This window comes from Sebastes fasciatus, chromosome 6, assembly GCF_043250625.1.
Source record: "Sebastes fasciatus isolate fSebFas1 chromosome 6, fSebFas1.pri, whole genome shotgun sequence".
NCBI lineage: Eukaryota > Metazoa > Chordata > Actinopteri > Perciformes > Sebastidae > Sebastes > Sebastes fasciatus.
Genome location: NC_133800.1, coordinates 28,115,280 through 28,140,895, shown reverse-complemented (window position 1 = coordinate 28,140,895; position 25,616 = coordinate 28,115,280). Strand labels below are relative to the sequence as shown.

Below are 25,616 nucleotides of genomic sequence, written 5' to 3'. Positions count from 1 at the left end.
CAAACATTAATTTTTCAGACTTTTCTTTAATCATTGCTATTTTCTTGTCAAATGGGGAATAGTTTCATCCCTTGTGAGACTTATTCAAATTAAACAATCTGAATTATGAAAATCACTCATAGGTTAATAAATTGTATAACCTATAACGAGGGGTCATAGAAGACATTGCTGTTTTAAGTGGACACAAGTCGAAAAAGTTGGGAAGTCTCAAGGTATTGTTGAAAAAATACTTTTTGTGAGGTCAGGTAATCTCAAAATTCTAGTCAATACTACACGCTATACATTATGAATCATAATCGGTGGATCAAACCTGTAGCAAATTTGATCTCACCTCCCTGACGGTAGCTTTCCAGATCTGGAGCTTGGTCTTCTGGTGTGCCCCAGGGTTTCGTTCTGGGTCCCCATTTTGTTTACCTTGTACATGCTTCCCCTTAGACAGATCATTGGTTTAATGGTGCTAATCGTTTCTATGCAGATGACATTCAATTATAATTCTCATTTCAGCCTTAGAATATGTACAAAATTATGTTTTTTAAATAACTGCTTTTAAAATAAATTCCATCAAAGACTCAAAGTCATCCACTTAACACAGTAAACCTATACAGGAAATTCTAACAGTGGTTGTGGTTGAGATTTTGCCCCCGACTGCCTGTTCCCAAAGCTGAAGGAATGTATTGGGTTTGTTTCATCCTTCAGTTCAGTTCATATTTTCACTTTTGACCAGCGTGTCTAAAGTGCCTTGTTTGCTCCGGTTGTTCATTTGAGGTACTGTAAATCACTAATCTGAGCCCCATCGTATGCTTTCATTTCATCACCACAGACTCAAAACATAAAGTGATGACATCTTTGAGGTTCCAAGACTTCCTTTTATGTCTGGGAAGGACAGAAAGTCATTATTATTACAATCACCCCATTTGTTCCATTCCTGTTAAAACCATAAATGAACGTCATCCTAACTTCATATAGTTGACTCATGAGTGATGAATTTCAGATTTTAAGGCATTATCTGTCTGTTTCGTTGGAACATGCAGTTGTGCTGAGCCTGCATTTATGCCTTAATAATTTAACAGACACATGTCAAAAAGTTAACAAAGATAAACTATTTTCAATACTCTTTATTGAATGAAGCAACACAAAAAATACAAATGTTTACAGAATACTTTTACTTCAAATTGTACAAAAAATGTACCAAAAGAAAAATCTAAGTGATATTAGCTAAATCAAAAGTGTATTGTGCAAATAAAAAAATAAGACATAGTGTTATTGACCTTAGGTAATACTACGGTTAAGAAATGCTGACCTCTTGAAAAAAAAAAAAACACTGACCAAGATTACTGCCCTGCTTGACAGCATTTGTAGTAGTTTTAATATATAACAACTACCTACACATTCTTCTCAAGCCAAAACGAGTGAGCCCTGTTGTCAAAAAAATAGAAATTCTCAGTTTTCTTTTGCATGAAAATTATTGTAAGATCAACGTTCTCACAACTACCTTGCATTTCAAGCTTCACACTTTCAGTTTAACAAAAAGGAAAATTGCAATTCTTGCGAATGGCCTTTGATTTAAACTAAAAAAGGTTGTTTAGACACATGGCATTATGATAATAAACATTACTGGAAGACTAAGTTGTGTGTTTAGGTGAAATGTATGTGAGTGTGTTCTGCTGTTTGCATCAAAATAGGAACAATTCAACTTCAGACCACAAGTCCTGCATTAGAGAGAAAGAGTCTATCATATATCTGACTTTGTGCTTATGAATTTGAATGTGCGTGTGTCTGGAAGTGTATGTGTGTAGGAGTGTTTGTGCATTTTTGATGTGCATGTGTGAGCTTGTGGGCCCCCTGGGACTCAGTGCATCCTGCCTTAGATAGGTAAGACAGGAGGCCTCACAGACAAACTGTGTATGCACACCGTAGAGAAGCGCTTCTGGTGTTCATGGCAAGTTCGTAGTAGTTAATACTGCTGGCGATGCAGTGCTAGTCTAGGCACAGGGTTAGCCTCTTTTCCTGCTCGCCTGCCACCCTTGGCCACTGGAGCTGGAGTGAGGGGCGGCACATTGAGCCAGGATCATCCAGCTCAGACGGGACTTCAGAAATCAACTAGCGGCTGGTTCTTTCCTCTGATGCTGGAGCATGTCTGTAACGCTCACTATGTCCTCCTCGGGGACCTAGAAAATAGTGGAGGAAAGTTAAAGCAGTGTTAGATTATTTTTCTGCCTTGGGGACAGCGGAACAAACTGTAAACACAACATATTATCACTTTATAAAATCATAAAAGGCGAACGTGTTAACAAACGGTTGCCTATTTATATATCCAGCAGACATGAAACACCATTAGCATTAGATTAAGTCCTATATCCACTCTCCTTTTAGCTCTATCTTGGGTCTCCACCAACTCCTTAGAAAAATATCAGATTCTTTAGCAGCTAAATGCTTCACTATGTTCACAAGGTAGTTGCTGTGTCTGGACGTTGGGCAGGTAGTGTACAGTAGATCAGCTGCCTGGGCTGGAACAAAGTTAATAAAAGCTGTGAGAGTGAACCAAACAGTAAAGTTGTGGCCATAAAACCAAAACAATGAGCTGAAAGTACGTACCACCCAGCATTGTTATGACCAGGAACAAGAGATAAATGTAGAGTTGGGTGTTGTCTGCATAACAATGAAAATTCAAGAAAGTAATGGACCCAGAATTCAGCCTTGTGGGACTCCATGTGGAACATTCGGGCCCCGATCAGACAGAGTGCGTTTTAGCAGCCTGGGGCGGCTTTTTGTAATTTTTTTCAATGAGATTGAAGCGTTTTGCGCTCTGCTTTTGCAGTGCGCCTTGTGGTTTCACAGGAACGCTCTGAATGCCTCGAGTTGAAAAAAAGTCAACTCAGAACGGAAAAAGTGCACGACGTTGTTTTTCTCATTGTGGTGACTTTTGCTGGATACCCGGAACCATATGACTTATTATACTAATTAGTGTGGTATTTGAGATTTTGGGTTGTTTTCATTCATTTTAACTATAAGTCACGTAAAGTTCATGGTTTGTAATAACGTTAGCACTCATTTGGTGGTTGCCGAGCAACATATAAAATAAACACGCTCTGTGAGATTAGAGCCTCATTCTGTGTAATGAGAAATTGTGGATTTACCGTTTTAAATGCCCCAATGCATACCAAAAAGTAATTTAAGTGGAAAATTAAGTGGGAAACGCTATGTAACATAATACAATCAAATATATAATGAAAGTAGGAAAAACAGATTAGTGCTTTGCTATCTTGCCACTTCCCCCAGGGGGACCTACCAGCCCCAGAAGAGGGTTCACTTTTTGTCATCTCTATCAAGGTTTCTTCCATTTTCTTTTTTTCCTGTCAAAGGGGTGCCTTTTTTTCTTGCCTCATGAAGGCCTGTGAAACACTTAGCCTTTGTTGGGATTAAAGAGGACCTATTATGCTTATTTTCAGATTCATACTTGCATTTTGGGTTTCTACATTTTTACATGCTTTATTGTTCAAAAAACACTTTACTTTTCTCATACCGGCTGTGCTGCCACCTCTTTTCACCCTCTGTCTGAAAAGCTCTGTTTGAGCTCCACAATTCCTTTCTGTCTAGATGTGTACAATATCTCCCACATACAGTGGTTTCTAATTTTCCTAAGACTTTATGTTAAATGATTGTGATTATTTCAGTGACTAATTTACTGAAATATGACCAAGACAGTGACCGTATATGCAGTTATATGAGTTCCTTTGCATGTTATAGTGACGTATCATTTAGTTCTGTTTCATAATAGGAAATGTCTCAACTATTTCCATTACTGCAAACCACTTGATCATAAGCTTTCTAAAGGATTTCCATCCATTTCATTCTACCGCTTTACAAAATGTAGCCGTAATGACTTTTCTAACACAGTTGTGGATTATGAACAGGTTAACCAAAAGCCTACATATTAAAGGGATAGTTTGTGTGTTTTTCAAGTGGAGCTGTATGAGGTACTTATCTATGGTCAGTTACCTACAGTAGATGACGGTCGGCACAGCCCCCAGCTTGAAATGGGGGGTGACAGGAATTACCGCACGGAAACGTACGTACATGTATAAGATTTCCTTGCAGAGATAATTTCCCCTGATTGCATTTATTTACAAGAAGTGTACAAGCGGAAGCCGCTGTGACGACACAGCTAGTTTAATTTTTAACTATTGCTATTATTAGGCCGGTCTGCAGTAAACACTGATTCCACTCAGATTCACACGGTTCCGGTAAGATGATTAATTCTAATTCTAAGTGAAATGGTCTTCTATGACTAAGACACTTTGTGGTTATGTTAAGCTCAATGACAGCTAGGATGCATAATACAGCTGTGGAGTGTATAAAAAGAACCATTTGGGGCGTCTGTGGCTCAGACGGTAGAGCAGGTCGTCCACCAATCGGAAGGTCTGTGGTTCGATCCCCGGCTGCTCCGGATCACATGTCGATGTGTTCTTGAGCAAGACACTTAACCCCAAATTGCTCCCGAAGGCATAGCCATTGGTGTGTGAATGAGTATTTAGATCAGATCCTGATGGGCAAAGTTGGCACCTTGCATGGCAGCCTCTGCCATCAGTACATGAATGTGTGTGTGAATGGGTGAATGTAGTGTAATGCGCTTTGAGTGGTCGGAAGACTAGAAAAGCGATATATATAAATGGAAGTCCATTTACCATTTAACCATTGAATACCCAAAAATTCAACGTCATGTTGCTCATCCTTCTTTTTGTTCACCTCTGACCAACTATCTCAGAGTAGAAGGTTGTGTGAATACTTCGCATTGTTATGCAAAGAGGAGGGAGAGGAGAAAGATACAGAATTTCTATCGATGCTGCAATAGGGAGACGCATGCGTAATTCATCACTGGTGCACACCCGCTGCAGAAGGGTTAGTTCACTCTATTTAATTTGTTTTTGGGAAAAACCCTTTAAACTAACTAACAAAGGGGTGGGCTGACGAAGAGTTTCATCTCTATACCCTCAGTCGACGGCATAAAGATGCTTATAAATAACGCATCCATCGCATTGATGTGGGAGGGAAATTTGGCTTTGCTGATTCACTCGGCGACAGAGATTCTGCGATAAGTTTCTGGGTAACGGCAAACAAATAAGCCAGATAAACTTTTCTGGGTAATTTTCAAGATAATATAAGTGGCAGGAGTTGGTGACTAAGTTGGCAGACAGACACAGATGCATTCAACACAAACCGCTGTGTGGTCAAACAAAACCAATACGGAGATCAGCAAGTGGCGTTTCAGCATTATGTGGTAAATTCGTCAATTTATCAACACCACAAAGACACTGTTTAACATGGATATACCAAGAGTGAGATTGGTTAAGGCTGAAAAAGATTTTTTTCATTAGGCGTTGCATTAACTTAAAAACTCTTACCCTAAAATATTAGAACATCTAGGAGAATACTTCATTGAAGAAACCTTTATTATCGTCTAAATAGTTCAATTAATCTTCTCTATACATTCCACACAGAGATTGTAATGGCCAGTTAATAATGTACAAATAATGTCAACAATTAAATGCAGCTTTAAACACATCATAGTGTTTACACATTAAGTTGGACATCAAATTCAAGAACAAATTGATGTCTTTCTGCATTTGTTTGATCAAATTCAGACTCCAAACAGGCATGTTTTAGGCAAAGAGACAAAATGCGATAAGATGTAAAAAAGTTTCTAAACTTGATTTTGACAGGTCTAGATATCAATGTGCAATCATTGCTGATGAACAAATGTGCATTATAGAATTTTTAAAATGATATACTTAAAATAATTTGATTAATTTCCCAAACGTACGAGGCCATGATGTTCATTTTTTATTTTTTTTATTTATAGACACGCTTGAATCAGTGAAAACACCCTCAAGCTGATTTGGAATCACCTGCCTTAGGCATTCCTCATGATTAAACCTCACAGGAATGCTGACTAATGTGACATATTCTTGGTCTTTATCTGTCTAAATCTCCCACATTAAGCAACAAGAACCAAACCTTTAAATATGAGCTTAAAGTAATATTTTTTTGAGTCACAAATGTTTCGAATTCCATGATAACGATGGCGGTGACCTAGTTAATGACGTGAAGATGTTGGACTCACCAGAGCATGGTCGAAGCTGAAGGTGCTTATGTAATAGGCAGAGATGTCGCTGTCAGCCAGAGGCTGAGATATCTGGGCAACTATACCACATTCATCTAAGAAACAGAGAGAGTGGAGGAGAAAAACACTGATATTAGTATCACAATCATAAACAGGTGTTGTTAAGCCAAATTTAAGACTTTTAATTGCGTGGAAATGTAACCACGTGATACATACAGTAAGTGCCATTTTGTCTTTTCTGTACTCATTTAAAAGCCAACATGCATGTGAATTAAACATGCTACGGACTATACGTACAAGAAATGTGATAAGAATGTAAAAAAAGTCAATAGAACGGACACTATTGGTTAGGGACGCACTGATACAGATACCGGATCGGATATCGGGCCGATACTGACTCAAACAGCTGGATTGGGTATCGGTGACAATGGGGCCGATCCATTCAATTAAATTCTATGTTTATATACTACTACGGTATATACATTATAGACTGGAATTTTGATTCCTGTTTCAGTTTTGACCAATTTGTTGCTGCAAAAAAGGTTTACACTTGAATTGTAATTCCTGTTCATTTTCAAGATTTTTTTTACCAAGTTTCTGGTGTACGATTTATTTTTTAATAATAAACATCAATTCAGTGAATTTACATCTGTGTATTTATTTGTTACATTTTATTTTCCGAAGTTAAGAAAGCAATGTTTAAGTCAAGCCTGATGTTGTCTTACACATAAAAGAATGATCCCAGTTACATCAACATTAAGGTTAAAGACCATTGGAAATAAACGCACCTGCAATTACATCTCAGAAAAATGAAGACAGAGCATGTCAGTCACATGTTACAGTGAATTGGTTTGAGCTTGTCTGCTAATTTGAATCTCCTATTGACAGAACACATAATCTTTTTTTGCATCCAAGACATTGGTATTGTAGACTCGGTATCTGGTCAGTGTGAACAGAAGATGATGCCAGTGCAAATCACCGAGAGACCACGTAGGATCATTATTAGCTTGCTCTGTCTGTTAGGTGCGCAGACTTTGTTTAGATTTTGAACATATTCGGTCAGAGTGGGGCCATTTCTGATCTGATTCATGGCACCAGTCAGACACCAAAGCAGATCTAGAAGCAGTTTGGACTGTACAATATGACCGATGTGCTCGAGTAAATTATTATTAGGTATTTAAAAAGAAAGTGGCCTTACCAAAGCCCAGCGGTTGTCCCCCTATACGAACCATTCTCCACAGCTCTCCGGAGGAGCTGGTGAAGAGAAGATCTGCAGGAAACCTAGAGCACAAAGATCAAGCAGTGATTTCTACCAGGCAACCGAGTACAAACACACACAAGAACATTTCAAAGATAGACAGGGGAATACCCTCTTTTAGCAATTGCCAGATAAAACGCTTGCAAATACACACTGCAACAGCCGCAAAGCAGTGACACAACAAAAAGTAATGGAGTAAACTGAAGTAAATTGCTGTAAGAAGGCCTGTTGAACATAGCAGAGTGTCATTATAGAGCTGCTGCGGTTCAAATGCAGTTTGACATCAGGACAGGGGGAAGCTGTACCTGACAAGTATCAATTAAGTAGACAAACGACTTAACTTTTCTACCTTTATTAACCCCAAACTGCTACCATTTAAGTTGCTGACACTGTGGAGATCATTAATGCAGTTTATGTTTGTGCTGCTCCACTGTTTGTTGTTTTACCAACGTTTAAATGTGCATTATTAAAGGGACAGTGTGTAGGATTTGGCGGCATCTAGTGGTGTGGTTGCAGATTGCAACCAAACAAGTACCCCGCCGCTCCTTTCCAAGACTAAGGTAACGTGAGCCACCGAGTGCAACACCATGGTAACATAGTTCACCTCTTTCAGAGGCCATCCATACCATAATAACACTACTTCAGGAGCAACGGAAGTCAGACGGCCGCTGGCGGTACAACGGTTTTACACTCTGCGGCTCACGTTACCGCAGTTTCACAAGCTTGTTGGAGAACTACAGTGGCCTTCAGGTAACGTAACAACATGAAAGGCTCTCTCTAGAGCTGGTGTTTGGTTTGAGCAACATGGCGGACTCTTAGAAGAGGATCCATTCCCTATGTAGATATGAGGGGCTCATTCTAAGCTAACAAAAATTAACAAAACATTTTGGTGATTATACACTATTGAAAACATAATTATGAATATTATATTCCATTTCTGCTAATAGATCCCCCGAAATGCTACACACTGTTCCTTTAAGGTGTCAAAGGTGGACTTGGTCAGTGTGAAGTATTAAGAATCCTTACTGTCTCTGAGCCTCCGTGTCCATCACCAGTGAGATGTAGCCATCAATGAGGGAGAAGGAGAAGAACTTGATACAGTCCAAGTCCTGTGCGTCCTCTTTAGGACTGCAGAGGAAAAGAGACATTAGAAAGGCAAAAGTAGCCAGCAGCATAGATTTAAAAATACTTTGACTCTTAATTACTGTATATTATAATAATTTGTGCTGCTCCTTCTTAGTTGATTAGGCGACTAATCAGTCGTTTTGGTCTTTTTCAACTAAGATTTCTTTACTCGATTAGTTGTTTTTTATGCTGAATGATTTATTTCCAAGAAGCTTATCTGCACAACCACAAGATTTAAAGTGGTGCTTTTGTGTGATTCTCTGCAGAGAAACAGATCTGTTGATTAAATCAACTAGATTAGAATTCATTAGAAATTTACGAGTGTTAGTTGACTAAGAATTTTACAATGATAACACATGAAGTCACACAATTAAATATTTCTCAAGAATAGAGAGAAAACAGTTACAGAGAGAACAGTTATTACAAAGGAATAAAAAAAAGCATGATGATAAAAATAATTCAAACTTTTCGATTATATATATCATATATAATTTGGATTTATATTATAATATATTTCTCTCTCACAGGCAAAAGAAAATAAATAAAAAATACTTTTGATTCTAAAACTAGAAAAAGAAAGCAAGATCAAAAGAAAAGAAAGAAAAATAAAAGCTTTGTGTGGAAATTTGCCAGCACAATAATCCTCTATGTTTACAATACCTTGTTGTGACAAATGGCCTCATATTCAAGTTTTTATAAATCATGTCATGTCAGCGCACATTAAACACACATTATACTGATGTGAAGTAATTACCTGTGTGACAATCTGCCATGTTTAATATAATGTATAAAGCCAGTGTGCTTGTATCATGTGCTGCCACCTTGTGTTTTACAGCGGTACTGCAGCGGTGTGAGCAAGACGAGTGTCTCACCTGTTGGAATAAAAGAGGACATCGATGAGCGTGGTGGCGATGGACGGCAGCGTGTCCGGGTCCAGAGACATGACACAGAACTGGTTCTGGGGGATCAGCACCGGGTGAACTGTTGGCTTTATGGCTGGAAGAGGAAGGACAGTGTTAGTTTGTAAGAAGCATTTTTCAGATGAAAGCATAAACAACAGATGCACCTTGGATATTCTATAACACAAGATATCTCACATATTTTTCAATTGAATAAAATAGAAAATAAATTTATGGAAATATCTTTAAATGTAAACTGCAACAATCCTTCTGTCTTATGCCTTCATGTGTATGGATCTTCTGGCATTTTAACTCAAACAGTTTTACAGATCTCTAGTTTAGAAAGCTTTAGTGAAGAACATGTGGTTGAATTTGGTTACAAGCTCAAACACAGCTTAAAATAGGAGTTCACTGAGACAGCTGCACCCAACTTGAGTGTTTTTTTAGTCTATATTTGTTTAATTTTTGGCAAATTGGCACAATTGAAAGTATCCTGAATTAGATATTAGAGGTTCTTGATTGTAATGTACCAATAGATGTACAGATATCACTGAATTATTTCAATAAATAAGAAGAAAACTAAAAAAACACGATGCTTCTCAGACAAGTTGTGAGCTTTTTCTCTGGTTTTGAAGCAGATTTATGGACGGATATTCACTGGATTAGACATCCATGTTTTGCCCATGATTGATGGACCTTAAATCAAGGTTCACTAAGCAGTGTTTTACCGTAGAGACCATAAAAGAGGGGGGAGTTATAACCCGCCTCCCTCTCTGTTAATGCCTGTAATGGCAATTTTCATATCTGCAGTTTAACACTGTACCTTTAGATAATCTCAGGGCCTCACATGTTCAACTTCGTCACCATAGGACAGTGACCTGACATTTTAGTTCTCTGTAACTGCAAACAACAGAGCATCACAAGACATAACAAGTATTTCAGCAATCTGTTGTTTGCATGTCAGGTCACTGTCCTATGGTGACGAAGTTGAACATGTGAGGCCCTGAGATTATCTAAAAGGTACAGTGTTAAACTGCAGATATGAAAATTGCCATTACATGCCTGCCAAGTTTTCCCAACTTGATCTTAATCTTCTGCTTCAGTCTTGCAGATGAAAGAAGTGAAGTTAGATCGTTAGTTTGTCAGTCAGTGCAATTTGCATTCTGCAAAACAAAACAGCACAGCTGGTGGGTGAAAACTTTCCAAACTAGTCTGATGTGTGGAGTAAAAAAAACACGTTTGGTCTTTGATGTTGACATAAAGCCGACGTCTGAGAGATGCAGCCGTATGAAAGATTGTGAAAGGGTGGACATATTCTTCAGCATATTCTGCCCTCTTAGTACAGCATGTTCTGTTCTTCTTGGCTCACTTCATGACTTCCTGCAAACGACACTGTGCCGGTTTCGCATTGTTTATTTATACAATGACATATACTGTAATGGTTGCTTAAGTCAAAAATGGCTTTGTTGAGCACAACAGGCGTCTTTGAACAGCAGGTTCCTCTTGCTATAGATACATATTTCACTCTTCATGATGGCACACAGGGTTTGATTATTGTCAGAAAAAGCCGAGTTTGAACATAAAATAACTGCTGACGAGCACTCTTGTTTCTGTAATTTAATATTCCATATAATCGATGCATTTTGTTTTAAAAAGGTGCATATGGTGTGTAGGATTTGGCGGTATCTAGTGGTTACAATCAACTGAAACTTCTCCCGTGTGCCAAGCGTGTAGGAGAACTACGGTGACCGACACAAAAACGTGAAAACGCGAATGATAACAGAGCATGGACAACAAAATCCTGATGCCTATTTAACAATAATTTCATTTAGAATGGCATTTTTTTAAGGAAAACACCTGCGTACCGGATGTCTCTTATTGGGCTGTTCCTTTCTTAGTCGATTAGTCGACTAATCTGCAATTTTGGTCTTAGTCGACTAAGATTTCTTTAGTCGATTAGTCATTTTTTATGCTTTTTCATGCTAAATCACTTACTTCCAAGACACTTATGAGCACATCTCTGGTAAACACAAGATATAAAAGTGGTGCTTTTGTGTGATTCTTTGTGGAGAAACTCGGTTTTACAGATCTGTTGATTAAATCAACATCGATTAGTCGTCAAAATCGTATGAGTGTTAGTCGACTAAGAATTTCTTTGGTCGAGGACAGTCCTAGTCTCTTATAACTTCATATTGGCTTATGCACAGTTTTTCTGTCTCTAAAGTTCAACAGCTTTTATTTTCTAGTGTAAATGTGAAAATGATTACACTGTTGTCTTAAGAAGGCAGCGGCAGTTGAACATTTAATACTGTATATAAAAAATGTATCTACAGCATATTTATGTTTAGACCTTGCATGGGATGCATATCTGTTAATGTGACTGCCTTACAGAGTTAAAGAGAAGTTATTCAGAGTACCAGAGCGACTTCTACAGAAAAATGAGTCACGTCCTTTCTGTTTTTTAGCTTCGTCTTCTAAAGAACTGTTTGTAGACTTTCACTTGAGTTACTCTTTCATTTCCAAAGAATCAGCAATGATGCATGTTTCACTTACATCTGACTTGTGACTGTTTCAAGATCGCTTCCTATGTGATGAGTAAGTCTTTGCAATTTGCAGAAAGAACCTGAGGGTGGTGCTAGAGGATCTTAACTTCTCTGAGAGGAGCTCGATGAGTGAATTCGCACTAAACGGGACGGTGACCTCTACCTTCTTTGCCGTTCTTCTGGAGGCCGTTGGAAACATCCAGACAGTGCATAGGCACAGACTCTCCTCCCACCTCCTTGTAGATATTGAATTCCTCCTCCAGAGTGCTGATGACTACAGCCAGGTCTTTCTCTCTCACCTACACAACATAGATGTGGAACATAAATATATAATATAGTTTATTTGCCATAAAAGATCAGTCATGTCGTTTCAGGCAATATCGGCTCACTTTAAGGGAATACTTGAGCTCAACCGGCACGTCGACCATTAATATACTTGCTGACACAAATGTCTGTCAAGGAGTTATCTATTTTTGCCCACTTAACACTTTCACATGTAATACATCAACTAAGTTTTTAGCGCCCTCAGCTCTGTCGGGAATTAATTCCTTAAATGCAAAACTGGTGAGTGGACAAAATGCAGACACTGTGGCTTCAGTAGGTGAAAGGCTTCGCTGTGAGATTGGAGGTCTGGAGTTTTTATACATTTAGACATTTTGAAAAATTGCTCCAGATGTCTCTAAATTATACAACAGTCATTTTAACAATATACTTGTGTGAGTGCTGATTAGACAGGAGTGGAATATAGCGGAACAAAGGCTGAGAAAGTAGAAAGTAGACGGGACTCACCAGGATAAAGTCGGTCTGATAAGTGGAGAGCATGAAGACAGAGACGTGCTGCTGGGCCAGAGGGGCGATGACCGACTTGGCGATCTTGGTCACGCCAACAGCCTGTGAGCTGCTAGAGGCGTTGCCATTGGAGACCACGTTGAGCGGCAGCCAGATGGAGCTTTCCACCTTGAGGTGCTCGGAGGGTTGGAGCTCTGATTGGGGTCAGGGAGAGAAAAGTTGGTCAGTGAGTCAGTGGGCATAGGCACAATATCCATGACTTTATGCTAGTGGATTTTAGTGAACTTGCCCAATTAGCAGTGATTTGTAGATCAAAAGATGTCTGGATAAAAACCCAACTAAATTTGATTGAGTTTTTCTGACACATCTAGGTTACTGTTTCAATTACTTTATTTCAGGGCCATCAAACAATTAAAATATTTAATCGCGATCAATCGCATGATTGTGCATAGTTAATCGCGATTAAACGCAAATTAATCGCACATGTTTTATCTGTTCAAAATGTACCTTGAAGGAAGATTTGTCAAGTATTTATTACTCTTATCAACATGGGAGTGGACAAATATGCTGCTTTATACAAATGTATGTTTATATTTATTATTGGAAATCAATTAACAACACGAAACAATGACAAATATTGTCCAGAAACCCTCACAGGTACTGCATTTAGCATAAAAAAAAATATGCTCAAATCATAACATGGCAAACTGCAGCCCAACAGACAACAACAGCTGTCCGTGTGTCAGTGTGCTGACTTGATTATGGCTTGCCCCAAACTGCATGTGATTATCATAAAGTGGGCATGTCTGTAAAGGGGAGACTCGTGGGTACCAATAGAACCCATTTTCATTCACATATGTTGAGGTCAAAGGTCAAGGGACCCCTTTGATGCAGTGTTTTTCAACTTGACCCATAGCAGGGACTAAAAAAGTCAGGATATCTCGGCCTTTGCTCCACCAAATTTGACAACTGAATTCTTTGAAATCACAACTGTAAACACTGTTAGTGTCAGCGTTACATTATACTGTATGTGAGTATTCTAAGCCAAACAACACAACGGAGCTCTAAAGAAGCCACAAATACAGTTTCATCTAGAATAAAATAAAATACTGCAAAATTATTCAGCATACGTCAAGGGGGAAAAGTCTTGAAACGAAGCATGATAGTACACCTCTAACCCGGCCTTTTTTATGTTGTTTTTAACTTTTTGCTGTTTTGTTTTTAAGACTGTTATTTGTGTTTTTATGTTGTGCTCGTGTGAAACTTTTAAGCTGCCATCTTGGCCAGGACCCCCTTGCAAATGAGATTCAAAATCTCAATAGTATTATCTGGGCTAAATAGAGGTTAAATAAAAAACATAATTAAAAAAAACTGCACCAGTGGAGAGGAGCAGCAGCTAAAACAAACCACCACGGAGGTGACAGACGTACCGCATACAACAACCAACTGTCACGCAACCAACATTTCTACAGAAATTACAGTGGTGATTTAATAACTTCAAAGTAAAAGCCCCCCTTTCAATGGAGTGTTTTAACGTCTGCACCTCATCACAACTTTACCGGTGATGTTTCTTTATGTTCTCGAAGGTGTAAACTATGAGGCAGCTTTAAGTAACGACTTCCTCTCGACTGCTGCTCAGTATAACATACGCACACACTTCCTCTCCCCCACCTCCTGTCTCTTCCTTCACCATGGAGACCTAAAATGCCCCTGCTATTTATACCGCAGTGACACAAGTATAACCAATGTGTGTGTGACCTGATACCAATGCATTAATTAGCTCAGACCTGCGGCTCCTAGTAGGAGAATAAGAGGTGATACCTCAGACGTAGCTGTAACAACCAGAGTCTGTGAGACAAAATATAAAAGCAGGATATTTCACATTTCACTTTTCCATTGGTCCATATAGGCCACATCTGCTTTATCGGTTTATTTTAAGCCCTGAGGAAGCTTTTTTTAATAATTTAGCCACTAAAATAAAGGCTTTTTAATATAGTTCCTTCCTTGTTTGCCACTTGTTTTAATATTTTGGATTGCCTTCCTGTCTATCCTGATTTTTTCCCCATTTTCCAGGAGCACCTGACACGTTCTTGCCTTACGCTTGAGTACACAGAGCAACCAGTTATCTCTCTTTCCAAGGATATTTCAGTCTTTGTTCTTAAACAAAGACTCGAGTGGAAGCTGGCAGCTACCTGGAAAACAGGTGTCTATCCAGGAAGTGAACAAGATGCTGAAAGAAAGAGATACTGGGGTGATGACTTAGGGAAATGTGCAGCCTAACCCTTTAAGGGTAACAGGTCTTATGAAGAATACATTCTTTATCGAGAGCAAAAAACTTCTGAATGCTTAGCAGGAGAGAAAACTTTCTTTGAATTTTTGAGATGCGTCTTCACTTAAAGTCTCCGAAACCTTCAGAGGAGGCCCAAAAACGTTTTGGTTACCAGCTAAACTAAAAACATTACCAAATGGCATCTACCTCCTGCAGTGAATACTCGTTTTTCTTTACTCTCCTTCAGAGAGCCAGTGTTCTGGTTGGCATAATTTGTCACAGACGGTCCCTTGTGGCTTCGCTACACCGGCTTTCACCTCTTAAAATAGGCACTCAGTTAGAAGGAGAGCAAAGGAGACAGAGAGAGAGACGGAACACCCGGAGGCGATATATGCCTTTAACAGCTACGTCTGTTTAAAAGGACTAGATAGAAATGGCTGGATGAAGATGAGTGGATGGGACTACAACATGTAGACAGTAACTTAGACTGTGGACTCTGTCCCAAGAGTGTAGTCAGACAGAAGGGTATACACTCGAGGCAAAACATTCATAGAGGACTAACAAATACTTTAATAATGGATGAATCTATGTTTTTGTTTGGTCAAACAATTGTTCAGTGTATGTTGTGTGTGTGTGTGTAATGTAAATGTTAAGCCAAGGTATATTCATGTATTGTATTCTAGCTGCTGCTCCCACCTTAGATGGATTGTATAATATAGCTGCAACTGCCGATTATTGTCTTGATTAATCATTTGGTCGATAAAATGTCCATCCCAGTTTCTCAAAGTCCAAGGTGATGTTTTTAAATGTCTTGTTTTGTCAGTCCAAAACCCAAATATATTCAGTTTAATATGATATAAGACAGAGAAAAGCAGGGAATCTCTATTTTTGAGAGGCAGAAAACAGCATTTTCTGCCATTTCTGCATGAAAAATGACTTTAATTGTTGGTCGATTGTCAAGATAGTTGCCAATTATTTCTCTGTCGACTGATTAATTGTTGCAGCTTTATGTATTTCTGTCCTTTGAATTTCTCTGTTGTATAATATCTGAAAATGCACAATAAGACTGTTAATTAGAAAAAATATGTTGTATTCTTGCTGCCAAACATTTATACTACAAAGAATAGTATATAGTGTATACTTTATGGTGTACAACTGGGATTGAAGTGGTCAGTGTGTGGGAGGACGAACCCCTGCCTGATGAAAGATACAGTATGTGTGCACAGGGAGGCTTTACCTTTGAATCCTTCCTCGTCAAGGACGACGGTGTAGTTCTCTGGTGTCTCCGTCAGACTGAGAAACTTGCATCTGAAACAGCAGAGGAAGTACAGATGGGGAGAGGCATGCGGTCGGGGATTGAGAAAACATGAAGGGCAAAAGATAAGGAGGAGAGGGGAAGGAGACAGAGAGTGGAAGAACAGTGTTATTCATTCGCAACCTACAAAAGGAGGTTCAGAGTTTCATAATAACAGTTACCAGGAATCAAGTAAATAGGGGTTTCTCCGAAATTCACACTGGTTTCAGGACTGTCTGTCACTCAATAAGCACGAGCCCGAGCTCAGCAGTATGCCAGCATCGCTCCTTTGTCCACAGCAAATGGTGGGTAACACACCAAACTGGGGCACTGCTTCAGTTACCAACGGCTGCATTCAAGACCGGCAAGGGCAACGCCTTTATAAATGTGATGATGTGTGAGTTTCAGAATGCACAAGATATGCAGCTGCTATCAAAATCATCATTTAGTATCTCATAAATGCTCTCTAAGAGACTGAACCTTTAAATTCAATGATTACAATACACTATACTTTCTCTCTCCAGTTTGGTATTTGCGTCTTCATCAGGCTTGGGGCCAAAAGCATTTGCTTTCAAAGGCTGTTGCTTGGTCTGGCCACAGTGTTCAGTTCTTTTGAATGTTGCCTTTGTGGAAAAAAAAAAAGTAAATAGGCCTGTGGGATTTGGTTCGGGTTGCAGGAAAGAACTGGGCAGTGAAACACACACTTTCTTGGATTGCATCAGCTTTTAAGGCCATTATACTTCAAAACAAGTTTCTGGATGGGAGAGATTCTTCTTGTTCTACATCCAAACAAATACCTTTGGTAAGTGTAACAGCAAAAACAAGGAGATAGAAATGAATTGTTAGGTGAATTGTTGGCAGAGAGAACTGATTACTGTGTAACCCAGGAGCTGGATTTGCCCTGTAGCCTGGACATTAATGGCAACTTTGACATGTTAAACCAGTGTTCAATGGCCAGTCCAGACTTAAAGTCGAGATGAAATGAAAAATGCCTTTTAGGTCACATCCCCGGTCATATTGTGCACCTATTTAACAATATATCCCAAATAAAAAAAATAAATCTATTTCTTTGTATTTTTATATTAAAATCCAATCATCTTTTCTTTTCGTAAGATAGTACCAATAAATTTCAACAAATGTCATTACATCCCAACTCGTCACATACTGTTGCTTTGTCACGCCCCATGGCACCACAATTCTCTTTTCCGGCTTCTTAAATGTGAATATTTTCTAGTTTCTTCACTCCTCTATGACAGTAAGCTGAATTTCTTTGAGTTGTGGACAAAACAAGACATTTGAGGACATCATCTTGGGCTTTGGGAAACACTGATTGACATTTTACAGACCAAGCAACTAATCGATCAATCGAGAAATTAATCGACAATGAAAATAATCGTTGGTTGCAGCCCTAAAGTCAACTACAACTTCAAAAGGAGCACTTTGGTTAGAAACATTGAAACACTTTGCTTAAAATGATGCTGTGTATGTTGCAAAACTTGATAAAACATTAGCAGTGTAGATGGGCTCAAAATCTGGGTGAATTTTACATGAATTTGGCAACTATGGCAGCAATTGGGATCAAGCTCTGATTTGCATCTCTGACAAACTTCTTGTCCATAGAATGGGGGCTAAAGCTCATCATGGGTATTGTAGTATTTAGAGACATCCACCAACCACCATACTGTGGGGAAAAAAATCAGAAACATAGTAGTTTTAGTGTTATTTAGAAATTATGCAGGAGACATTCCTGTTTCTATGATGAGTATAACGGCACCAATTGGGTGAATTTTCAAGGAATAGTTGGATCTTTTGAGAAGCCTTGTTATTGATTCATTCATTTTTTTGGTAGAGAGAAGATATAAGCAATTTCTACATGCATGACCTCTTTGTTTTCTTTGAATCCTTAAAAAGGAAGCGCTACATATTCCTGTTTTCCTAAACCGTCTCACTGGAGACACACCTTCCTCTTCCTCTGCTTAGCAGTCAGCTGAGGCTATTACAGTAGAAGCCTGAGTGAGACCGCAATACTCCTGACTCAGCAAAAAGTAATCCCTGCCATGAGATGGGACAATCACCCCACAGAGAGACAAAGAGAGAGAACACTGTAACACCAACTACCAGCTGTTGCTGCCGAGCTCAGCCAGCCCATTGTGTTATAATACCCCCCTCATTTCCTGTTGACCCTTCACCTTCCCCAGCTCGCAGCTTCCTGCAGGTAGTGTGTGTGCCAAGCATCTATCCTGCCAGTGAGACAGATCTAGTGTGGAGCTTTATCACATGTGGTGTGTCTTTAGAGAAGACAGTGAGGGCTCTTTACATTACACCTGCACAGCAGCCAAACCTCTGCAACGTATTGGTTGGTGTGTTGGCAAGCAACCGGAGGGAAATCCATCTGTGAGACAACTGTGCTTATTTGGTTTCCTGTTTGTGAAGTACAGATAAGATGCCTTGCCTTAGCTTCATTGCTGAATACTGACAAGCACAGAGAAAAATGTATTTGCCTAACATTGTTTTTACGATCACTATTCAAGCCTCTTCATCACTCTCACAGTCTAAGGAAGATTGCTTTACCTACAACCAGTACACCCCTGGACTTCTTATGAAAGGCAGCGAAATCTTGATATATCTTGTTGCAGAAATGCAATATACATCCTATAATAATATATCCTTTCTATTTCCTTCCAAATAAACATTAAGATATTGTTGTGTACCACTTATTAGAACTTTGTAGAATAAATGCATATAGAGGTTTGACAAAAATGTAGGTCAAGGAGCCCACCTAGTGTCTCCCCAAAATAAAGCTTTCTGCCCTAACCCTCCTCCACATCAACACATAAAGGGAAAAACAGACAAGTAGAGAGGACAAATAGAGGCCTAAGGAAATGCAGTATGTAAGGGTCGAGCTTTGCTCATACCGAACTAGTTTGTACGAAGTGTTGTGCAACCCTGTCAGAAATCAAATGTGATTAAAGTCCTGGCCTACAAAAAATACATATTGACAGGAAAGAAGCAGAGGAGAAGGCCACTATGGCCGATGGGTATATAATTTTTTTGAGGGGCAGAAAGCCAAACTGAAGGGGCACGGCTGCCACGGCTCTCACGGCCTCTGTCAAATTCCTGCCCTGCCGAACACACTCGAAATCAGAGTGAAAAGCAGGTTGTCATAGAGAGGGGGGAGATGTCATATCAATTAAATATGGGGAAAACGGTGCACATTTTCAGACAGTTTCCTTTGGAAGACACTGATAGTGTTGCACTCTGCTGTTCACATGAAAAGTGACAGAAATAGTTGTGTCAAGAATGGAAAAAAGAGAGCTAGAGAGAGAAGTCCAAACTCTGGCTCCATTCTCACCTCAACAGACCTGGCCACTCATGGTCTGAGGTGAGTGTTAATGCCGGGTCGTCAATTTCGGAGAGTCACAGAAATTGTCAGACGCAGCCAATTCTGGTGTCAGGAGGTGAGTGCGTGGGCGGGGGTTTCCGAATCTATTCAAACATCCGACAAGCACTTTTGAAGAAGCATACTGGCAGCTTAACCCTGAACCACCTTTGATACACACACATCTAAAACTAAAAAGGCATGTTCAGCTTTAACAAACACAAAAACATAACAGCACCGGATTTTTCCTCCAACGTCCCAAAAAGGTGAAACAAAGACAAACAAAAATAGAAAAAGAAATTCCCCATCACCCCCGATTTTCTCTAAAAATGTCTGTAATCATTGGGAAAAATACAGACTACCACCAAACTGCCCGTTTGCATCACAATGATTAGTAGATTAATCAAATGGTCAATTGAAAAAAATAAACTATTTTGATTTATCAAGGTTCTCTAATGTGAAAACGTGCTGCCTTTCTCGCTTTTATAATCATGTTTGAATGTTGTTGATTTTAGACTGTATGTTAATTTGGGCTGTGGGAATATTTCCCAGACTCAATGAGCAATCAACTAATCAAACATGTTTGCACAGCACTCGAAAAACAAGCTCCTTCTATCGAAGCATGCAGGAACATAAGGAGGAGGAGGAGGAGACGGAAAACAACCATAGGGGACGAGGAAGCAACAGGTAGCGAGGGAGCCGGCCGAGTGGGGAAGATGAAAACCGAGCACACAAGAGTCTGGACTTTGATCCAGCCGCACAAAGCAATGGGGCGGTAGTGGCGCTGAGGGAGAGAGGGTAGGTGGTGGTGGAGGTTTCTGCAACTGATGCTGCAGCTGAGGAAACATGATAAGAGCGGAGCAAACTGATGTTGTTGGAGTGCGAGGAGTGAGCCTCGAGCCACCTCAGACCCCATCGTCAGCGCACGACCAAGCTGTCTGCTACCTTTGCAGCTTCCTACAAACCGATCTGTCGCGTTCTCACGGCCTCTTTTTTTTTCAGAACAATGGGGGAAGGTTTTTTTGTCTTGAAATCCCTGCATGTTATTAGAGGAGGATGGGATGGGGTGGGGAGGTTGGAGGGGTTAGCCTTGTGTAAACGAGGCGAGCGAGAGCCCCAACCTTGACAGATCACTGAGGCAGACAAGTGGAAAACTCCCCACCGGGTTTCTGGCTCAGCTGAGTCATTGTCCCAACCCATGCTCTCGTTAGCGAGCCGCCGAAGAGAAGAAAGGAGGACTCTGTGGAGCCTGCAGGGCTGCATCCACAGTACAGTAAGACCCATATATTGGGCTGATACTGGGCTTTGATTATTACCACACAAACAACAAACAAAGGACAATATGACACTAACAACTTGCAGGCCCGTGCTCCATATGTTTCCCCCCTTAATGTGAGCTTATAGTACATGGCTGATGCAGACATGCATACACTTTGCAGGAAAGCACGAAGATATACAGACAACTTCCCACACTCATTCTCTCGTCTATAACCTATGACCACTACAGCACATATCCAGCCTTATTCGTAGTACAAACCGACTACTTTCATTTTTCTCATATCTTAACTCTTTTGATGATATGTAGTCTCAGTAGCTAGCTGACCTTCACAGATCAAAGCTAGGGTTGGTAATCTTTCGTTCTGTCCAACAACAATGCTACAGCCAGTATGTTCTCCTTTGACATCTCCATTACGGTCCGGAACGTCTGTTTTTGTTTTGGCCCGTGTGATCCCGTCCATTGTCTATTTACTGTAGACACCCCGGTGCCACATATGAAACAAATTGGCATACAAACCATAGGCGCAGTTTGAACATTAAGGTTGGGGGTTCACAAAAAAAAATCTAGAGGGAATGTAATGTGTACAACGCAGAGAGGTCTAATGTATTGGGATGTGTGTAGCTTACGTATTACACCCTCCAAACAGAATGTGACGCGAGCGAGCATCAGTGACAAAATTTGATTGAATAGTTTCAAAATAGTTTGATTGCATTGTTTTCTATTGGAATGTTCTAACTGGCCGCGAGCGCCGAAGCCTTTTGAGCTGAACTTTTGTCAGACGCCCTGTTTCTATTTATTCCTCATTCCAACAGACGAGTAACGGCTGATTCGTGAAGTTGAAATGAGGAGGTATCTGGTACGATACCCTCCTCATTTCACTACAAACACCTAAATAAGGTGACAGCAGGCTGGAGGGAGATCGCCTCAAAGTTTCCTTAGGCTACTGTTGGCTGTATTGTATGTCATTTTCAGTAAATATCGCCATGGAAGCAAGCAAACAAACTGGATCAACAGATATAACATTAGATTCTGCCTCGGCACATCTCTCTGTGGTCCGTGTGCAGCTGGGTTATCAAGGGAACGAGAATTCGAGACACACAGCCGGTGAAGCGATTCCGACTACTGCTGCTGGCCAGAGGCTAACACGGTTGTGTCTAGAAGGTAACCCTCAACTTTCAAAAACGTAAACTAACTGCTATCAGTCACAATGTTTTTAAATTTGGACTGCTGTGACCCATTTTAAATGCTAGCTGTCAGTCTTACGTATTGCTCATTTAAAAACTAGTAAGAGTACGCTAGATTTTAAAATTATCCAACCGAAAAACCACCCCACCCAGTGTGGTCAACTCTTTTCCAATGAAGCTAGCGGCACTGGCTCCAAAGTCCCTAAATCTAGCGAGAAAGTCGCCAAGTCGGCAACACCGACAGTCCGTCCGTTCAGGCCTCCCTCCAAAGCCACTCCCCCAAAATTATCATTATGAATGTAAACAACGAACATGGCTATTGTTAGAACTCACAGCTGTCAAGCTATAGCAGATTATAGAAGACTCCGGTGATGCGCTATGAGTGCACGTGCAGAATGCACACAGGTAGGCCAATCATTTCATTGGACAGGCTTGTTACAGTCCTGTGATTATAATTTTTTTGTCAGAGCTTTTGATTTATTGATTGCTGTCGGGATGCAATGAGAATTTCAACAAATATAACTAACAAAAAATGTTTTTGAAGATTACCAACCCAGCTGGCATGCTGTGCTTCATCAAATAAGGGGTTCTCTTATTTCTAGACGAGGCAAAATCTCCGACTACTTTCATCCTCCGCACCACAGGTGTGCCTCAGTAAGTGTTGGAAGATTTTGAAAGAAAAAAAATCATACAATTTGGGATGAGCCTGGCTCCTGTAAGTGATTTACCTCCTTAAAATTCTGCTCAGGACTGCTTTCAATTCAATTTAAGCGCATTCTCTCGGAGTTGTTCTCTAATGAATAGCAGGGGCCCGAAAGAGGGAGAAAAACCAACAGAGGCAATCAGGCTTGTTTTTGCTCCATTGTTTCGAGTTGCTATGAATTCAATCTCCACCACTCCCCACTCTGCATCGTCTATAGTTTGATCAGATGGTGGGGGGGAAACAAAACCCCGCTATAGATACAGAACAGGAAGAACCAGGCTAAACACAGCCACACCACTGTATGATGACATAACTCAATAGCATGCACAACAACACACTGAAAAACAGACAGGCCAGCTAATCCAAGGAAGTGCAGCCTGCATGCTTTTTCTGGTTCATTCTAGGCCCAGCCTACTTTTTTTCCCCCGTCAGACACTGAAAGCATCACAGAGTCAAATAAAAATGTTGGCTCACACTTTTTGAAATGGAATAAAACAGTGACTGTAAATCTGGGCGGTGCAGTTTCTGATCATTTAGAATTACTCACTGGGAACCTGTTGGCCTGTACCTCTGACACAACTACAGCACATCCTTATATTATTCACAGTGACTTGTTATTTACCGGTAAAGTACATTAGAAGGTGGTGGAAGTCATCATGCCAATGTGTCTGGTATGGACATGTCAAAACCTTCTGCATTGCCCAATACTCTGAGACAAATGAGTGCTGATGGATGCAGCTAGCCGTGAACGGAAGCATTTGACAGGACATGATATAAATCTCAATTCTCTTTGTCAGTTGACAAGATATGGACAGCAGGTGCGTTCCAGGATCACGATCCACTCATGCAGACATGGGCTAAGTCTTGTTGCTGATACTCGTAGGATGCTTAAGATAAGCAAAATCCTCGAGGACAGTGTTATCTAGACTTCAGACGTCAGAGAGCACAAAGGGAATCAGAGAGATCTTCCCTGACATTTGCTTACAACTTCTTGACATGAGTAGCAGTAGCTGAGCCACTGCCAAGCCTATCATGGGCAGCTCAAAGACAGATGTTGAGCTCCTCTTCTAGCCGTGCATATGTGGGGCAGCCAGAGCAGTAAACAATTACATAACAAAGGAAGGATATCCAGGGATTAACTGAAAACTGGTGCGAATGCCAACATGAATGTAAGCTTTTGGGGGTAAAGGAGGTCAAAGGTCGAGATTGTGCTGTGTGGAAACAAGGTCCCCACCTAAATGCAGTGGAGGGGCTCTGCATTGCTTTTTAAGATGTTTGGTCAATGCTGGTCCTGTGTTCAGTAGAAGCAGCATTTGCAAAGCATTCATGCATTACAGGACTACAAAATAAATGCATATGATAATGCACTGTGTTAACTAAAATGCTGCATGTTTTTGTGCAAATATAATCTAGATTATAAGGAAATTAATGAATGAATCATTGCAAGAATGCATATTATATTTTGTCTGATTTTCCAAATGTTAAATATCTGTCATAAACTACTGTAATTGACAACATTTTGTTTCAATTCAATTCAATTTGCTTTATTGATCATGACTGTCATGTGAATAATATTGCTAAAGCGTCAATTCAATAATAAATAAAAATAAAAAAGAACAAAATAAAAACAAAAACACACACACATATACATATATATATATATTTATATATATATATATACACACACACAATTCATTAAGCAAATTACAATATATAGATATTTAAAAATGTAAAGAACATGCATGGAAGAAAAACAATAAAGAAGTAATTAATGTTTTTTGTGTCAATAAAACAAACAAACAAATAAAAAACAATTAATAACAATATATTGCAATATCAAAGGATAAATATAATTAAAAAAAAAAAATGATAATGCACTGTGTTAACTAAACTGCTGCAGGTTTTTGTGCAAACATAATCTAGATTATAAGGAAATTAATGAATGAATCATTGCAAGAATGCATCCCTAAAGACTATTATATTTTGTCTGATTTTCCTTTTGATAAACTACTGTCATTTCCAACAGCTCCATGTATTGCAGTAGAGATCATGCATGGAGGCAGAGCAGCAGGGCATGCACAGGCAAATCACCCAGTAATGGCTCGGCCACCCAGTGAATGAATAGGAGCTGTGGGGTTAGCTCATATCCGTACTGGATTACCAGGCTGATTCACACACAAACATCTATCTGATACCGAGCAATGAGTCCTCTTTTCTTACCGTGTCCTGTTCCGGAGGAATATGAGCTTAATCAAGGGGTGTGTGAAATGCACCAGCCCGTTCTTGGATATGCTGATGACCCGGAGCCTGTGGTCCAGTATGTGCAAGTCCATGTTGATCAACCTCTAAGTGTGCATGCAGCTGAGAAAAGACGCCTTCCTAGCTGAGTGAGTGGTATCAAAGCAAGGTGTTTAAATATAGAGGCCTGGATGGTTGGTGAGCATTACCGACGAATAACAAACCAGCACCACGTCCCCGCTGTGCTCGTCTCTCTCACAAGAGCGAAAAAAACATCCGACGCAATCCGACTCCTCCAGCCTTGCTGAGGCTGAACTACTGTATATTCAAATAACAGGGGACAACCCCGGAAAGGACACGCCCCCGTCTCTTAAAGCTGCAGGTTCATGATGTGTCATGTTTATACTTTAGGGCTTTGTGTTTGGATTAAACAAAATAACATATTAATGAGTGACCTTCAGGGATGCTGGTAGGCAGCTTTTATTGCAGAGTCAGGTTAGATCTTCCCTTCTGTTTTTGTCTTTATGATAAGCTA

At 39.9% G+C, this 25,616-nt stretch overlaps 1 protein-coding gene across 1 annotated transcript; it reads right to left on the bottom strand.

Moving 5' to 3' along the window:
* Nucleotides 1-1,101: 1,101 nt before the first annotated feature.
* On the bottom strand, nt 1,102-25,380 carry castor1 (cytosolic arginine sensor for mTORC1 subunit 1). The gene is made up of 9 exons (XM_074638992.1): nt 25,064-25,380; nt 16,242-16,312; nt 12,736-12,929; nt 12,110-12,245; nt 9,377-9,500; nt 8,406-8,507; nt 7,320-7,402; nt 6,122-6,216; nt 1,102-2,168 (listed from the first exon to the last, which is right to left on the bottom strand). The coding sequence occupies exons 1-9, from the start codon at nt 25,174-25,176 to the stop codon at nt 2,097-2,099; spliced, it is 990 nt and encodes a 329-aa protein (XP_074495093.1). The 5' UTR covers nt 25,177-25,380; the 3' UTR covers nt 1,102-2,096.
* Between the last annotated feature and the right edge of the window lie 236 nt (nt 25,381-25,616).